The sequence below is a fragment of the Silurus aristotelis genome (genome assembly GCF_946808225.1).
Source record: "Silurus aristotelis genome assembly, chromosome: 13".
NCBI lineage: Eukaryota > Metazoa > Chordata > Actinopteri > Siluriformes > Siluridae > Silurus > Silurus aristotelis.
Window position 1 is genome coordinate 18,794,250 of NC_139586.1, and position 19,089 is coordinate 18,813,338.

General features: G+C 39.1%; 1 protein-coding gene, 1 long non-coding RNA gene and 1 pseudogene across 3 annotated transcripts; 2 read left to right on the forward strand and 1 right to left on the reverse strand.

Moving 5' to 3' along the window:
- Window positions 1–3,993: 3,993 nt before the first annotated feature.
- Window positions 3,994–4,618, forward strand: LOC310736052 (histone H1 pseudogene; annotated as a pseudogene). Its single transcript has one exon. The product of its transcript is annotated as a histone H1 pseudogene (transcript).
- A 6,415-nt stretch (window positions 4,619–11,033) lies between these two features.
- On the forward strand, window positions 11,034–12,179 carry LOC310736148 (histone H3.2). The gene has a single exon (XM_083559522.1). The coding sequence runs from the start codon at window positions 11,043–11,045 to the stop codon at window positions 11,451–11,453; it is 411 nt and encodes a 136-aa protein (XP_083415648.1). The 5' UTR covers window positions 11,034–11,042; the 3' UTR covers window positions 11,454–12,179.
- A 788-nt stretch (window positions 12,180–12,967) lies between these two features.
- LOC310736113 lies at window positions 12,968–17,340 on the reverse strand. The gene is made up of 3 exons (XR_014536450.1): window positions 17,118–17,340; window positions 14,091–14,142; window positions 12,968–13,194 (listed from the first exon to the last, which is right to left on the reverse strand). It is a non-coding gene; the product is annotated as an uncharacterized lncRNA (long non-coding RNA).
- Window positions 17,341–19,089: the final 1,749 nt, after the last annotated feature.

The window sequence follows — 19,089 nt, forward strand, 5'->3', positions numbered from 1 at the left end:
GCATCATTTGACTTAGAGCCATCGTTGGCCAAGATCATTTGGATTAGAGTCATAGCAGCACTACATAATTAGCATTAGAGCTATAGTAGCACAGCAGTGTTTTACACCAGGGCCCTAGCAGCACAACATATTTTAAATTAAAAAGATATTAGCCTGGCATAATTAGCATTATAGCTATAGTAGCAGCACAGTGTTTTACATCAGGGCCCTAGCAGCACATCATAATTTGAATTAGAGCCATGTTAGTACAACATCATCGGACTTAGAGCCATAGTTGGCCAACATAATTAGAATTAGTCACATGGGCACTAAATAATTAGCATTAGAGCAACAGTAGCACAACAGTCTTTTAAATCAGGGCCAGGACATCACAGCATAATTTGAATTGGGCCATAGTAGCAGAACAGTGTTTCCCACTAGGGCCCTAGCAGCACAACATATTTTAAATTGGAGAGATAGTTGCCCAACATAATTAGAATTAGAGCTATATTAGCAGAACAGTGTTTCACATCAAGGCCCTAGCAGCACAACATAATTTGAAATAGAGCCATAGTAGCACATCATTGTTCTGCTACTATAGCTCTATTGCTACCTATGTTGTGCTACTATGGCTCTAATTCCAATTATGTTGTGCTGCTAGGGCCCTGATGTGAAACACAGTTAGCATTAGAGCTATAGTAGCAGTACAGTGTTTCACATCAGGGCCCTAGCAGCACAACATAATTGGAATTAGAGCCATAGTAGCACAACATAATTTGAATTAGAGTCATAGTTGGCCAAGATCATTTGAATTAGAGTCATAGCAGCACTACATAATTAGCATTAGATCTACAGTAGCACAATAGTGTTTTACCTCAGGGCCAGGACAGCACAGCATAATTTGAATTTGGGCCACAGTAGTGGAACAGTGTTTCCCACTAGGGCCATAGCAGCACAACAAAATTTAAATTGACAGACAGTAGCCCAGCTTAATTAGCATTAGATCTAAAGTAGCAGCACAGTGTTTCACATCATTGCCCTAGCAGCACAACATAATTTGAATTAGAGCCATAGTAGCAGAGCATCATTTGACTTAGAGCCATATTTGGCCAACATAAATCGGATTATAGTCATAGCAGCACTACATAATTAGTAGGGGTGGGAGAAAAAAATCGATTCATCAAACTATCGCGATTCTTTTTAAAACGATTTTGAGATCGATTTGCTTACCTCAGAATCGATATATATTTAATTATCTTACTTTTCCAGAGAGGCGGTGGGAAGACGTTACCGCTTTTATTCCAACAGAGGGCCAAACGTATTTTGTTGGTATCTGTATTAGATGACGTTGTATCCGTTTTAAGCTGGTGAGAGAAATCAAAACCATGGCAGAGGCAGGGGAGTAAAGCTCTTTGAGAATTGTTTAACGAATAAAGACCCTGCTTTAGTCACAGAAAATGCGCCTAATATGGTTATCGCTGCCCAATTAACCGGCTTTCTCTATATTAAGTGCTACGCGCACACTCATAATCTGGCCTCACAGCGCGCACTGAAGCTGCCCGCTGTCGCAAAGTTACTCGGACGAGTACGACGCATCACTGGATTTCCAACAAAAGTTACTGGAGCTCCCTGTGCACAAACTTATAACAGATGTTTTCATGAAATGGAATAGTGCCTATGACATGGTTGAATGTTTTCTGGAGCAACAGGCTAGAGTAACAGCAGCACTGCTCTCACCTGAGGTGAGGAAGAGAGAGAAGGATATTAGCACCTTGACTGAGTTGGACATTGGAACAGTTTAAACAGCACTTTTATTTTATTTTAGAGAGTATTGTTTTTAGTTATTTTGTTGCACATTTAAATATTATATTCAAGTTTTTGGAACTTGAAAGTTTTATGGTTCAAGGTTCTTTATGCTCTATGTATGTGTGTGATCCTGAAATAAAAATTCAGAAAAATGTGATGCATTGTTTTTGTTAATATAACTCATATACAGTCTCTTTCAGGGTACGATCAAGTATTTGTCATTGTCTGATCTTTATTAAGCAAACAAAAAATCACAATTTAAACAATGAATCGCAATAGCTACAGAATCGCAATATGTATTGAATTGGCACAAAAGTATGGGGATAGTATTGAATCGCGAGATTAGTGAATCGTCCCAGCCCTAATAATTAACATTAGAGCTATAGTAGCCGCACAGTGTTTCACATCAGGGCCCTAGCAGCACAACATAATTTGAATTAGAGCCGTAGTTGGCCAACATACTTTGAATTTAAGTCATGGCAGCACTGCATACATAGCATTAGAGCTATAGTAGCAGCACTGTGTTTCACATCAGGGCCCTAGAGGCACGACATATTTTAAATTAGAGCTATATTAGCACAACATCATTGGATTTAGAGCCATAGTTGGCCAACATAATTTGATTTATAGTCATAGCAGCACTACATAATTAGCATAACAGCTACAGTAGCACAACAGTGTTTCACATCAGGATGCTAGCAGCACAACATAATTTGAATTAGAGTCATAGTAGCTCAAAATTGTTCTGCTACTCTTGCACTAGTGCTAATTATGCTGTGCTACTATGACTCTAACTCAAGTTATGTTGTGCTGCTATGCCCCTAGTGAGAAACACTATTCCGCTACTGTGGCCCCAATTCAAATTATGCTGTGCTGTCCTGGCCCTGATGTAAAACACTGTTGTGCTACTGTAGCTCTAATGCTAATTATGTAGTGCTGATATGACTCTAATTCAAATGATCTTGGCCACCTATGACTCTAATTCAAATTACATTGTGCTACAGTGGCTCTATTTGAAATTATGTTGTGCTGCTAGTGCCCTGATGTGAAACACCGTACTGCTACTATAGCTCTAATGCTTTGTATGCATGCAAATTGGAGAGATAATAGCCCAACATAATTAGCATTAGATCTATTGTAGCAGCACAGTGTTTCACATCGGGGCCATAACAGCACTACATCATTTAAATTAGAGCAATGGCAGCACAACATATTTTGCATTAGAGCTATAGTAGCACAACATAATTTGAATTTGGCTTAGTGCAGCACAAAAGTATTCATCGTTAGGGTTAGGGTTACTACTGTTCGAATTAGGGTTAAAGCAACCTGATTAACATGGAATTAGGGTTAAGGTTAGGGTTACCACTGGTCGAATTAGGGTTGAAGCAGCCTGAGTGAAATGGAATTAGGGTTAGGGTTACTACGGTTCGAATTAGGGTTAAAGTGGCCCACCACTGTTCGAATTATTGTTAAAGCAGCCTGAATGGAATGGAATTAGGGTTACCACTGTTCGAATTAGGGTTAAAGCAGCCTGACCTGATTGGAATTAGGGTTAAGCAAGCAACGAGGCACACCTGTCGGCCTGGGACTACTGAAGGACAGGACCGTGCACGAGGAGCGCCAGGCCGAGTGGCGAAGACCAGACCTAGGGAGTCCACACGGGGAGCTTGCATTTGTTCGACATACACTAATACATGTGTTTCACACAGCCCACAAGGGCCTGCGTTCCCAATACTACGCACAGCACTCACACACTGCTAATATGTAGACACGTTGACAAGGCTCGCCGTTCACGTGGCACACACGCTTTTCCACCGACATGGCTGTTTCTCACCCCTTTTTACACTGCACTTTGCACCAAATGCGCCGAGCGCCAGGCGCGCGGTGCACTTCCGTGCAAAACGCGAGAGACCACTGCTCTCTATTCGGAAACGACGGGCCTCGGTGAACACGTGCAAGCCCGTACGCGCGAAATGTGTGCATGATTGCGCGGGATCTTGTCTTCGGCGTCTTATTTACGACGAGACACGCTGCGAGAAAACACACTCTCAAGCGTGTCGCGGAAGCGCACTCGTTTGGCGGCGGCCCGGTTGAGTCTACAACGTTCTCATAGTCGGTTTTAAGACCGGCCCACCAGCAGAGGGAAGGGAGGTTTCTGTGTGTTACACAGCGTATACAGAGTCTGACTCGCACTGAGATACTAGAGAGATGGCAGAAGTTGCTCCCGCGCCCGCCGCCGCGCCGGCTAAAACGCCGAAAAAGAAAGCCGCATCAAGAGCCAAGAAAGCCGGCCCAGCGTCGGCGAGCCCATCGTCAAAGCGGTTTCCTCGTCCAAGGAGAGGAGCGGTGTGTCACTCGCCGCCCTGAAGAAAGCCTTGGCCGCCGGCGGATACGATGTGGAGAAGAACAACTCCCGCGGGAAGCTCGCTGTCAAGAGTCTCGTGGTGAAAGGGACACTTCTACAGACCAAGGGGACCGGCGCGTCTGGCTCTTTCAAGCTGAACAAGAAGCAGACCGAAGCCAAGAAGCCTGCAAAGAAAACCGCAACTAAGGCGAAGAAGCCCGTCGCTGTTAAGGCGAAGAAGCCCGCCGCGGCGAAGAAGCCCAAGAAGGTGGCGGCCAAGAAACCTGTTGCCGCCGCCAAGAAGTCCCCGAAGAAGGCAAAGAAGCCCGCAGCGCTGCCAAAAAGGCCACCAAGAGCCCGAAGAAAGCGAAAAAGCCGGCGACTCCTAAAAAGGCAGCCAAGAGCCCCAAGAAGGCAAAGACCGTGAAGCCCAAAGCGGCGAAGCCCAAGGCTGCAAAGGCGAAAAAGACAGCACCCAAGAAGAAGTAAACATTGTTTATTTCATGTCTTCATTAACTAAACGGCTCTTTTAAGAGCCACTTATATTTTTCACCAAAGAGCAACATTTTTGATTCTCTCATGATGAAACTGAAAGCGAATACAAGATAGGGATTTATGATATTTAAATACACAAGCTATGTAGAGTTTCAAACCAGCGACAGACACAGGTATAGGGATGCTTATGATTACATGATATGTATCGTTGTACACATTTTACATGAATGTTCTTTTCTAAAACCTGTTTCTTCCATGAGCGCGCGCTCACTCCTCAGTTACATACAGAGAGACTATTGAGGTGGGGAGTGGGGGGGGGGGGGGTCTCTCGAATGAATTTCACCATTTGTGCATTTGTGATTGGATGTTGGTCACATGTTCTAAGCCAATGAGTGAGTGGCTGTGTGGTCTATATCACTGAGATGTCGGCGCGAAGCATTCAATAGTTTGGCGTTGTTTCTTGAACAAATCTGATCTACAGCAAAATGAGTGGAAGAGGCAAAACCGGCATTTAAATCCAGCCTTCAATCAGGTCTATTACTTCCCTTGCTAAAGCTATTTTCTTCTTTTTCTTTATAAAAAAAAAAAAAAAAAAAAAAAAAAAAAAAAAAAAAAAACCTTCAACGCGCACAAAATAAGAACTCTTCCCTCTCATGCCTCCGCGAGCGGTCTCCCCGCCGAAGGCGGGAAAGCACTGGTCTCGCTTAAAGTTCACGGGAGAAGGTGAAGCCCCCAACAGGACACAGGTGGGAATGCATCTCCTGCAATCAGAGTGGATCCAAGCAGTGGATATTTATTCATTCATAAGTCTACCCAACAAACTTGAACATGAACTTTGCTTCTTTCGTGGACAAACGCTAGAACGCTTCATTAACGTTTTCAACACTGGTTCTACAAATGGTTTCTGGAAAAACTGGGAACTGGTTACATCAGCTGCACATGATATTAAGCACTTGGTTGTGAAATTCTGGACTGCAAGAGTAGCAGATAAAGACGTTGAGGTTTACCTCCGTCGATTCTGTGAAATAATCCAACCAGTGCTAAAACCAGTAGACCAGTTCGGTATCTGGTATGGTGTGCGAAAGTACAAAGTCAAAGTCAAGAAACATCAAGGAGGGGAGCTGATGCGAATCCCCAACACCATCTCCATGGGACCATACAATGGCTTAATAAACTATCCTGGTCAGGTCAAAAGGTGCTTCATTTGCAACTCAACAGAGCACCAGGCCAAGGACTGCGATAAACAGAAATGCTGGAAATGTGGCAGCTTTGGCCACAAAGGCAAAGAGTGTACTGCCGACGGGACCTGTAATCTGTGTGGTGGAACAGGGCACTCGTACTTCAGCTGCCCAAACTCATACAGTAACCGAACAAGAGGACTGCCTAAGGAGGGACCACGACAAGACACAGCGGGACAAAACACAGGACAACAGGAAAACGATTCAAGTAACGTCAAGCAAGCCCGAGAACGACATACCAAATGAACAGGCACAGGGAACAACAGAGGAATGTAGTGAAGGGACAGCCAATCCAGCAACAGTGACATGGATAATACAGGTTCAACAAGCGATACATCTTCCAGTAGCTATGAAGATGAATACATCCCGCTACCAGAACCTTCAAAATTAGACGGAGAGAAAGATAAAGGAAAAGACAACATAGATGGGATAACCTCCACGCATGTACCAACTAATGATGACACGTTACCGGATCATCCAACGGCTACAACAGACGCTTTGAGCTTCAACTCTGCTAATAGGTATGAAGTTTTAGCTACAAACACAGACAATATTAATACAACAGTTGTCGCTAACCCAAAAAGGCGAAAAAGGACATCACCGCCATCTACAGATAATTCAAAAAAAATAAACTAAGAGATGATTACATTCTTTATTTTTGTCACCAAATATTGTTTCAATTAATGTAAGAGGTATACAGTCAATGAAGAATAGAGAAAGTAAAATGACCTCTCTTATGGGAAAAAAGTGTGACATAATTTGCGCACAAGAATTAAGGCTAACTAGTCAGCCAGATATCGATAGTGTAAAAAATAAATGGAAAAATTATAGTACAATTATATCGATAGGCAAGGATCGAGCAGATGGAGTGGGTATATTTTTTTAGAGAGAAAGCAGAAGTTATTTTACATCGGGAAATAATACCTGGTAGACTTCTCCTGGTAGACTGCTGGTATAAAAACCAAAAGCTAAGAATAATCAATGTCTACACTCCTCCAGATAGAGCTGGGAAAGTAAAAATCTTTCATAAACTATATGAAATTGTAAATGTTGGGTATAATGTCATAATATGTGGTGACTTTAACACAATTACAAGTGAAAAAGACAAAATCCCATCACACAAAACAACCATAAGTAGAGAAGGGAATGTCCTAAAAACAGTAACTGACACATGCGAAATGAAAGATACTTTTAGGGAAAAATTCCCTGATGATTACGGATTCACCAGGTTTGACTCAAAAAAAAAAACGAGAATAGATAGGATATACGTTTCAAATAAAATAAAGGTTATAAAATATAGAACCGAATACCTTTTAGAGTCTAATCATTTGGCAGTGTGTGTAAGAATACTCTTAGATCTTGAAGTCCAGAGCAGGGTTTGGAAACTCAATACAACATGCCTCAAAAACAGTGAGGTGGTAAATGAACTAAGGGAAGAGATTAGACGAATTAAAGAATTAAGGATTTTAACAAAAACAAATGCAGAAATGTGGGAAGTATTTAAAAAACAAATAACAGACTACCTTAAAAAAAAAAGTAAAACAATTAATCAACAAAATAACGATAAATATAGGCAACTTTTGGCTCAATATGTAGAATTACAATCTAAGAAAATAAAAAACATCGAGGACAACGAAGATTTACATAAGATAAAATCGGAGTTAAATCAATTTGATCACCAAGTCTTTAAAAAAGCTCAGCTGCATGCCGGTGTCGATACGACATTTACCGGAAACCCACAGAGCATTATAAGACGCCTAAAGAAATGTAGAGACAGTCACACAATTAAAGGTATAAAGAATAGCGACGGAAACATTATCGAAAATGAAAAAGATAAAAGACACCTAATACGGAGGAAATTCTTAAACGCTACATCAAAAACATACATTGAAACAGATAAAATTAACACTTTCTTGGGACCCTGTAATGTTCAGAATGATTTAGATCAACTATCCTTAGAGGATCCAGTTGAGACACAAGAAGTCATTGACGCTATCTTACAACTAAATGATGGAAAAAGTCCCGGACCTGACGGGATACCTGCAGAGCTCTACAAAACATGTATGACAGAAATAGTAGACATATTAACCGACATGTACAATGAAGGGATACAAATGGGAACTTTTCCCGATTCCTTGTACAAAAGTATTATAACTTTAATATACAGGAAAGGAGACAGATGTGAACTGGATAACTGGAGACAAATTAGCCTTATGAATATAGACTATAAAATCCTTGCTAAGGTACTAGTGAACAGAATGAACTCCACTCTAGACAAAATAATAGACAAAGAACAGACCTGCGCAATAAAAGGTCCTTATATGTGGGATAACTTGTGTACAGTTAGAGAGCTAATTATAAATGCCCCGGAAAAAAATTTCTTTATAGTAGGTTTAGACCAAAAAAAAAGCATTTGACTTAATATCAAGAGAATACCTATGGAGAACAATGGAACACTATGGGTTTCCAGAAAGATTTATTAACATGATTACAACTCTGTATAAGAAATCTAGTGTCCGAATAAATGTAAATGGGCAGTTAACAGAGAATTTTGAGATAAATAGAGGTGTAAAACAGGGATGTCCCTTAAGTGCGGCTCTGTATGTTATAGCAATTAGCCCGCTCCTAAACAAGATTAAAAGCGAATCAAAAATAGAGATAGTGAAAACGAAAAGTGGGAAAATCAATAAAATTACAGCTTACGCCGATGATATAACAGTTTTTGTAAAGAACCAAAATGAGTTAGATAGAATAAATAAAATATTCAGAGAATACGAAGAGATCTCCGGTGCTAAACTAAATCAAAATAAAATAGAAGCAGTTTGGATGGATACTGGCCCCGCTCCACCAATAAATATAGAAGTAAAACAAGAAATTAAATTGCTAGGAATCGTGATTAAAAACAGTAAGTGTGTCGACACCAATTGGGAAAGAAAAGAAGAGGAAATTAAATCTGAAACTGAAATTTGGAAATTATCTAATTATAAAACCAGAATTCAAGTTATTAAAACATATATTTTACCTAAACTCTTATTTCTAGCTACAATCTTTCCACCCAGCAAAAAATGCATTACAAAACTGAATAAGATCTGTGTAAGGTTTATCTGGGGAAATAACAGAGAAGTGACGACAAGAACACTTTTGTTTAAACCAAAGGAACTAGGAGGCCTTAATGCAGTTGAGCTCGACAATCAATTATTAATAGCTTTCTGTAAAAATGTAACACAGGCAATAAACAGGGACGCAGATTGGATAGGGGAAAATAAATCTTGGCTAAAAAAGAGGGGAAAAGGAAGACAAAATATACCTTTCTATAAATTAACATATGGGGATCAAATATTTAAATATGAACATTTAAATGTTGACTGGATAAATTCATCCAGCAAAAACATCTATAAAAAAATTACTGAACATGAACACGGCAGGTTATACATTCACAAATATCTTAACACGGCAGAAAGCGAACAGTGCATTCAGAACATTAATACACAAAATATCTCAGAAAATGTGCGTGACGTGGCGTGGTTAATAAGCGTAGGCAGGCTAGCAGTACGTTGCGTTGTGAAATGGAGCTGTTTCGTAACAACTAAACAATGTCCTATAATCAATTGTACTGAGGATGAAACCGTTGATCACCTCCTCATACACTGTCCACGCTCAGAGGAGATATGGCAAAAAGTCATAAAAATTGGATTGAATATTCATATAAATGAGAAAATTATTAGGTACGGCATTTTCGAAAAACATCTGGACAAAAAAACAAAGTAATTCTTTTGGATGGTGATATGTATTGTAAATTATAAAATATGGAAAACACGATGCATGATTATTATCAATCAGTGCCATATTCCCGCTGAGAGTGTTTTTAAACAGATTGTGTGTGAATTAAAGAGACAAAGGACAATAGATAGAAGAACTATAAGGAAACATCCTTGGTACTTGTTAAACATGTGAATGAGGAAAGTATAGATACATATGAATATACATGTACTCGTGTATGTTAATAGGTATCTGTATATACATGTGTATGTAGATGTATATGTGTGCGTATATATATATATATATATATATATATATATATATATATATATATATATATATATATATATATATATATATATATATATATATATATATGTATGTGTGTGTGTATGTATGTAATATGCAGAGACAATCATCTGTAATGTAGAAGACGTGTGCTCACGAGGAGCCTGAAAGACTATTACGTTTTGTAAATTTAAGATTGTTTATACTTTTTCTCCCCTTTTTACGTTAAGAATTGTCTATGAAATGATATGATGAAAATTATTATTATTATTATTATTATTTTTCTTTCTTTCTAGTATGTACTTAGTTGTCAAATTGTTTTGCATGTCAACAATATTTATCACTGTTTGCATATGTACCGGAAATGTTCCATTGTCTTATGTGATACAAGATGTATATATTGTGGATCTGATTTGTTCAATAAAGTCATTTAAAAAAGCAAAACCGGTGGCAAAGCTAGGGCCAAGGCCAAGTCTCGCTCATCCAGGGCAGGACTGCAGTTTCCTGTAGGCCGTGTGCACAGGCTTCTGCGTAAAGGTAACGACGCTGAGCGCATCGGTGCCGGCGATCCGGTTTACCTGGCGGCTGTGTTGGAGTATTTGACCGCTGAGATTCTGGAGTTGGCTGGCAACGCTGCCCGTGATAACAAGAAGACTCGTATCATTCCCCGGCATTTGCAGCTCGCCGTGCGTAACGTGTTACTTTGTGTACATAATTGTATTCATTCTACAATGTCACACCCAAAATAATCACAATTATTAAGGTCCATTGGAATAGTCTAATAATCCTGACTCATTAGCGACTGAGAATCATAAATAGAATAGGGAAGTATGCTGGTTAAACAAGGTCTGAAAAGTGAAACTAAATTGCGACGGCCGTTTGTGTGTAACTAGAACAGAGGAAAACAGTGCTGTGCAAGAGAGCCGAGGGAGGGAGGGAGGGAGGGTGGAGTGTTCGAATTGTGGCGCTGACTAGGTCTAAGCCAATGGTTGTCGAGTGACGTATAACGATCGATCCAATGCAAGACGAGAGGTTTCGAGACGCCCAATGAACGCAAGGCGTCGTTCAGGCTTAAAAAGCCAGCGTTTGCTAGCGCTTCTGTTTTTCGTCCGTGAAGTGCAGAGCTCAACGCTATGGCAAGAACTAAACAGACTGCTCGTAAATCTACCGGTGGCAAGGCGCCCAGGAAGCAGCTCGCCACTAAGGCTGCTCGCAAGAGCGCTCCGGCTACCGGCGGCGTGAAGAAGCCCCACCGTTACAGGCCAGGCACCGTGGCTCTGAGAGAGATCCGTCGCTATCAGAAGTCTACTGAGCTGCTTATCCGCAAGCTGCCTTTCCAGCGCCTAGTGAGAGAAATTGCACAAGATTTCAAGACTGACTTGCGTTTCCAGAGCTCCGCCGTGATGGCTTTGCAGGAGGCGAGCGAGGCATACTTGGTCGGCCTGTTCGAGGACACTAATCTGTGCGCCATCCACGCCAAGAGAGTGACCATCATGCCCAAGGACATTCAGCTGGCCCGCCGTATTCGCGGAGAGCGCGCTTAAACAATAACTCTGTCCAATATACACAACGGCTCTTTTAAGAGCCACCTCATTTTCTCAGTAAAACGAGCAAGTCTATACTATGGTTGTTTAAACAAATGATTATATAGTGTCTAGTTTAGATAAATGGAGCGCTTCAGGAAACACGTCTGATTTTGTGGCTGTGTCGCTGAGTATTTAGTGTTATTGTTTTTTATTATAATTATTTTGCTACTTGGCGACAGTAGTAATAATAAAATACTAAAAGAAGGTTGCTTGCTGTTCTGCACAGAGCATGACTGCCATCTTGTGGCCAAAGTGTCACTTTCCATTCTCGTGTTCTCCTTTGTATTCTAATGAGGCAAACAAACCAAAAACCAATAAATTGCATTAATCATAGTATTAATTCTCTCACAAATAACTTTAATATGCTGACTACAATTCTGAACATTTAAACATGGATTTTATGCGTTAGGAACAATTTGACATAACGTGAATCCAAAGCACTAGGATATGTTTTCTCTCGTTGTCGTGTCCTTGTGCATATACGTCCAAACCTGACTATACACGCACACACAAAACAAACAAAAAATAATATATATATATACACTGGCGATCAAAATTGGAGAACAATTCATAAACAATTGAACAATTCTGAAATAATGTCATCTTCACTGCTCAACAGTTGGAGTTTTTGTCCTGTCTATACCATGCTACCAGAACACCTTTTCCACAAATTAACTAAAGCATTTTAAAAAATACATTATTTTGCAGAAATAACACTGATCAAAATTAGAGAACAACAATGACTGTAGCATGGAAAAAGAAATTTTCAACAGTCAAAGTCAGCAATTAGTAGCAAGTGTAAAGGCCTCTGCTCTGAATGACTTCAGCATGAAAGGAGCACATGAATATGAATACAGGATAAATATGGGTGAAATATAGAGTAGTACATTGCTAACTTAAGTTATGGATGGTGCAGAAAAGCATAGTGGATAAAACAGCGCAATAAGACAAAAAGTGCCAATGCAGCAATTTTTTTGTTGACATTATATGATGCAGTAACAGCCATAGAAATAAAGTTATTTCTCGGTCACCGATGGGTGTCCGTGGTTGGGGCGAGAGGTATCGTTGATGATGATGTCCCTTGCTTTTTTAAATTACTTTATTGAATAAATCAGATTCACAATATATACATCTTGTATCACATAAGACAATGGAACATTTCCGGTACATATGCAAACAGTGATAAATAGTGTTGACATGCAAAACAATTTGACAACTAAGTACATACTAGAAAAAATAATTTCATCATATCATTTCATACACAATTCTTAACATAAAAAGGGGAGAAAAAGTATAAACAATCTTAAATTTACAAAAACTTAATAGTCTTTCAGGCTCCTCGTGAGCACACGTCTTCTACATTACAGATGATTGTCTCTGTATATATATACGCACATATATACATCTACATACACATGTATATACAGATACCTATAAACATACACGAGTACATGTATATTCATATGTGTCCCTTGCCCTTTCCAGACAGTGTTTCTTGTGAATGTCCTCCAATATGGGGAGCTGTGTGCCAATAATTTATTGGGAGATTTTCACCACCCTCTGAACGGCTTTAGGGCCTGAAGCAGTGCAGTTGCTGTACCACACAGAAATGGTACAGCTGTAGAAGTTCTCCAGTATCCTGTAGCACAGACATGACTTTTTAGGTGTCCTCAGCAAACTCAGCCGTTGTTGAGTCTTTCTGATAAGGACAAGTCAAGAGGTCAAGTCAAGAAGCTTTTATTATCATTTCAACCATATATAACTGACGCAGTACACAGTGAAATGAGACAACATTCCTCCAGGACCCTGATGCTACATTAAACAACAATTCCAGAAACATGACACATAGGTCTAAGGACTGGTAAGTGTCCTTGCCACATAAAGTGCATGTGTGCAACCTGGTGCAAACAGTGCAAGGACAACACAAGACAGTGCAAAGACAACACAGGACAGTGCAAAGACAACACAGGGCAGGACAAACCATAAAACACAAAATACCAGTAAACCTGTTGTGACAAGACAATGTGAACAAAATTGAACAGTAGACAAAATGTAAACAAAAAAAGTGTTGTGCAGAGGAGCAATATAGCAGCAGTTCAGAAGGGATGTGCAAAAAAAGCATTTAAAAAGTTTATGGTATTAAAGTGATGTAATATGAGTGGTACTGAAGTCATGGGTGTGCGAAGTAGAGAGAAGAGTTCAGTGATCAGGTGAGATACTCGAAGATGAGGACTTGAAGTAACTTGAAGCTGAATTCACACTCCACAACATCTCTGTTGATGTGAATTACTAAGCGCTGGATCTCCTCCCTGAAAGCCGTCTCATCTTTACATTTGTGGTGTCATCACATCACTCAAACTTAATGATGCTTTCTAAGGCCCAGGCAGGTAAGCACTCATTAGTGGAACAGTGAATATAAGTAAGGGTACAATGCGCATCCCTGAGGGTGGGACTGGAGGAGGTGAAGGTGTTCAAGCAAACAGATTGTGGTCTGTTTGTAAGAAAGTCCAGGGTCCAGTTACAGAGATGTGTGCTGATGCCAAGCGGTTTACAGGGCTAACTGTAGTGTAAGCTCAGCTAAAGTCAACAAACAACCTGTTGCCATGAGTGTCGGGCTTGTCCAGGTGAGTCAGGGCCAAATGGATCACTGTGGAAATGGATAGGCAATTGCTATCGGTCCAGAGAGAGAGAGAGAGAGAGAGAGAGAGAGAGAGAGAGAGAGAGAGAGAGGGAGAGAGAGAGAGACATATGTTAATCTAATGTGACATTATTGAATCTCTCACTCTGTTTCTATCTTCAAATTGTAACAGTCCAAATTTACCGACACTTTCCAGGATATTGTGCAACATTGGACAAAAGAAAAGATTTAGAAAGAGCAAACAACAAAAACAAACACACACGCACAAAAATTTAAATGATCTAGGAACTTGTTACTTTCAAAATAGTTATGGGCACTAGTGCAATTTGATATATATGACGTGTTCTACTGGCCCAGAGGTGGCAAAAGTACACACATCCTTTACTTAAGTAGAAGTACAGATACTCATGTTTTAAAATACTCGGGTAAAAGTTGAAGTACTGATTAAACTTTTTTACTCAAGTGAAAGTAAAGAAGTCCTGGCTCTGACATGTACTTAAGTAAAAAGTTGTTTGTGTTGCCATTATGAGGGGAAAAACCCACAAAACGCCACCTAGAGGGTTAATTGTGTAAAAAAATGGCGGATTTTCTGTTTGATTTGAGACTTGGCGCATAAATAAAACAAAAGTTTACTGATTAAAATTATTTTTATCTGGAGTTTAATAATTTATTTTACATCTAAGTAAAGAAAGGACGTCGTAGATAAATGTATTTTTTCCCGAAGGTTTTAATTTCGCCTCTTTTATATTTAGAAATGTATTTATGTATTTACATTTTTTTTTAATATAAAAATGATAAAAACAGAAATGCTGAATTGATGGCGCGTTAATAACATTTAGTGCCGTTTACAATAATTTTAATTTTATATATATATATATATATATATATATATATATATATATATATATATATATATATATATATATATATATATATATTAATACAAAACAAATTAAAAAATGTTACCGAATAAATGTATCCAGGCGGAACATCCACATATAGAACACAAGCAGAGAAAAGATGATGATGATCATGAATGTGTCTGTTCTCAGTCATGTTTACATCACTGACTCCCTCTGTCTCATCCACATTAACCCCAAACTTCTTACTGCCTTCTGCCTGCTGATTCTTATCTTCGTAAACTAGTCTACATCTGTGGTGAGTGAGAGTCAGGACTTTATACACCAGCGGATTGAAAAAGACGCGTAGTAAAAGGAAATCGGTTGTTCGGCTGAAATCGGCGCGCAGTGAAAATAAAAAAAATATATTTCACCAAATCAGTGGATTAAAGTTGCGAGCCAGTTTTGAAAATGTAAGAAGTAAAAAGTACAGATATTTGTGTAAAAATGTAATGAGTAAAAGTAAAAAGTTGTCTAAAAAATAAATAGTGGAGTAAAGTACTGATACCTGAAAAATCTACTTAAGTACAATAACGAAGTATTTGTACTTCGTTACTTCCCACCTTTGTACTGGCCTATTAGATAAACACAAAGCGAGACAAAAGGGGCGAAACCTTAGAGCAGGGGTGTCAAACTCAGGCGCGTTAGCGCGTCAGTCGAGACTACTAAAAAATTCCGCGTACTCAGCGCTGAATTTATCCGGAGATTTACCGACTTTGAAGCCCAGAAATGCAGATTTGAACTGCTCAGTAATCCGTTTGTGGTTGACTTGGAAAGCGCACCAACCAACCTGCAAATGGAGCTGACTGAACTCCAGTGTAGTGACACGCCCAAGTCAAATTACGACTCTGTGTATGTTTCCATGTTTCCTCCCCGACACACTGCTCCAACTCCGTGCCCAAGCTGCTCGAACGCTCTCTGTGTTCGGCAGCACATATCTATGTAAGCAACTGTTCTCTTTAATAAAGATGAACAAAACCCCACTCAGGAGTCTCACTGATAAACACCTTCACTCAGTCCTGAGGATTTTCTCAGCTCAGAGCCTAAACCCAGACATTGCATCTAAGAAGAGATGCCAGATATCGGGTTAAAACCAGTGTGCATCAGAGTAAATCAGTGTAGCTACTGAGCTTGAATTAATGTTGTCTTAATGCACTATTTCTACTCCAAGCATGGACTGTTAATAGTTGAAAGAGTGCTTTTTTAATCAAAGGAAATTATTATTATTTTTGGCTGTTTTGTTGTTGGCCTGTGAAAAAAAGATTTACATTAAAAAGGAATTTAAAAAGCGATAGATAGATAGACATAATAAAAGAATACCATTGATGTGTGTTTTATGTCAAATTTTATTTCTCATGTGTTTATAATATTAAACTTTGGTTGTTCCAGATTTAATGTTTATGCAAAACTAAAGTTTGTTTCCATTTGAAAACGTTCAACATTACACATTTGGAGAGAAGGGGAAAACATGCACAATTGCAGGCAATTTAAAAAAAATTCAAGATTCTGTGAAACAACCAGTCCGACTTTTTATTGCGCTTCAAGACAAGACCAGCATCACTGTGCGCAGGTGCAGTAATATATCTCTCTTGCTTACGGCAAGTCCCGAGGGGAAAAAAAAAAAAAAAGCTATAACACCTATAAAATGAACACATCCTCCTCTTGAGCTATCACACACAATTACACCCAAAAAGTATTTTACATGAGAATCAATTCCTTTAATCTACATGTAACCGGGTGGTAAAGCAAGAAACACACACGGCAACAGAATAGCTAATTTGTTATAAAGTGGTTTATCTGACTGCTGTTTTTTTTACATTCAGTTTACAGCGGTCGGTGGGAACATCAGCAAACAAAATTAAATGAAAGAGAATAAACTATTACAAAATAATGTTTTACCAAAAAGCAGTGTAAAAAAATCAGATCTTAACAGCGATTTACCGCAGAGAAACACTGATTAGAATCCCAGCACCAGATGCACACTCAATAAATTACAATTAAATAAACACCAAAAGACATCTTGAGTGTTAATGAGGCCGTAAGAATGTACACAATCTAAGGGATTGTTTAACGAAAACTTCTCACTCAATTTACTGAACATACAGGCTCAGAAAATAACAAAACAGAAATAAGCAAGAATAAGATAAAGGAATAAAACACGGTAGTGACAAAAACTTGTATTTGCACGTGACACGAGGATCACGCAGATTATACTCGAACCGATCTCCTCAGGAGGAACAGCACCATTCTGGAATAAATCCTCCTCGATGTCAACACAACACACAACAGCATGCAACTGCTCCACAGAGTTCTCAAAAAATGGCTGTTCTATATAGCACCTGTGAAAGGGAAATCTCGCGAGCCCAGACCGGCGATCTCTTAAAGGGCCACACACGCAATTTCAGCACAGTGAAAACTAAAGGCAAAAAAATGATTTTATACCACTGGCCACATACATTTTTCTGCAACATGTAAACATTGCCACACGATGGCAGTCAGGCTCTAAAACGTCCACCGACCTCTGTGTTGTTTTGTTCGTGTATGTTGTTTGTTTGTTTGTTTGTTCCAAACTCATCTAAAATTTGTTCCAAACTCATCTCTATTAATGCGAAACCTTAGCGTAAATGGCTGTTTCATACACAATAAACTTTCTTTCGGCTTTCCCCATTAAGGGTCGCCACAGCGGACCATCCGCACAATAATCAAACAAAATGATGTGAGCATCAATTCCTTTATTCTACATTTTTCTGCAACATGTAAACATTGCCACACGATGGAAGGATTAGGAATATCCCTGTATACCCTTAAACACTAGTATGAAGTGTTTTTGGTCTGGTTTTTTTTTTTTTCGTGTATGTTGTTTGTTTGTTTGTTTGTTCTGATCTCATCTCAAACTATTAATGTAAAACTTTAGAGTAAATGGCTGTTCCAAACACAATAATCAAACAAAATGAAGTGAGCATCAATTCCTTTATTCTACATTTTTCTGCAACATGTAAACATTGCCACACGATGGCAGTCAAGCTCTACAACGTCCACCGACCTCTGCCTTTATTAGGAATATCTCTGTATACCCTTAAACACTAGTATGAATTGTTTTTTGTCTGTTTTTTTTTTTTAGTTTTGTTCGTGTATGTTGTTTGTTTGTTTGTTTGTTTGTTTGTTTGTTTGTTCTGATCTCATCTCAAACAATTAATGCGAAACCCTAGAGTAAATGGCTGTTTCATACACAATAAACTTTTAAAAATTTATTTCGGCTTTTCCCATTAGGGGTCGCCACAGCGGACCATTCGCACAATAATCAAACAAAATGATGTGAGCATCAATTCCTTTATTCTACATTTTTCTGTTTTTTCTTTATTGTACATTTTTTAGTAGCACGACAGTAATTTGAATTAAAACCATAGAAGCACAACATAGTTACATTAGAGCTTTAGTAGCAGAACAATGTTGTGCTGCTAGGGCCCTGATGTGAAACACTGTGCTGCTACTATAGCTCTAATGCTAATTGTGTTTCACATTAGGGCCCTAGTAGCACAACATAATTTGAATTAGAGTCAGAGCAGCATTGCATAATTAGCATTAGAGCTATAGTTGCAGAACAGCTTTTCACATCAGGGCAATAGCAGCACATCATCATTTAAATTAGAGTAATAGTAGCACAACATCTTTTGAATTAGAACCATAGCAGCACAACAGTGTTTCCCATTCGGGCCCTAGCAGCACAACCTAATATACATGAGCGCTTTGGTAGAACAACATAATTTAAAATTGGGCCATGGCGGCACAACATAATTGACATCAGGGCCCTAGCAGCACAACATAATTTGAATAAGAGTCATAGTAGCACAACATTGTTCTGTTACTATAGCTTTAATGCTAACTATGTTGTGCTACTATGACTCTAACTCAAGTTATGTTGTGCTGCTAGGGCCCTGATGTACAACACTGTTCTGCTACTATAGCTCTAATGCTAACTATGTAGTACTGCTATGATATGCCCGTGATAACAAGAAGACTCGTATCATTCCCCGGCACTTGCAACTCGCCGTGCGTA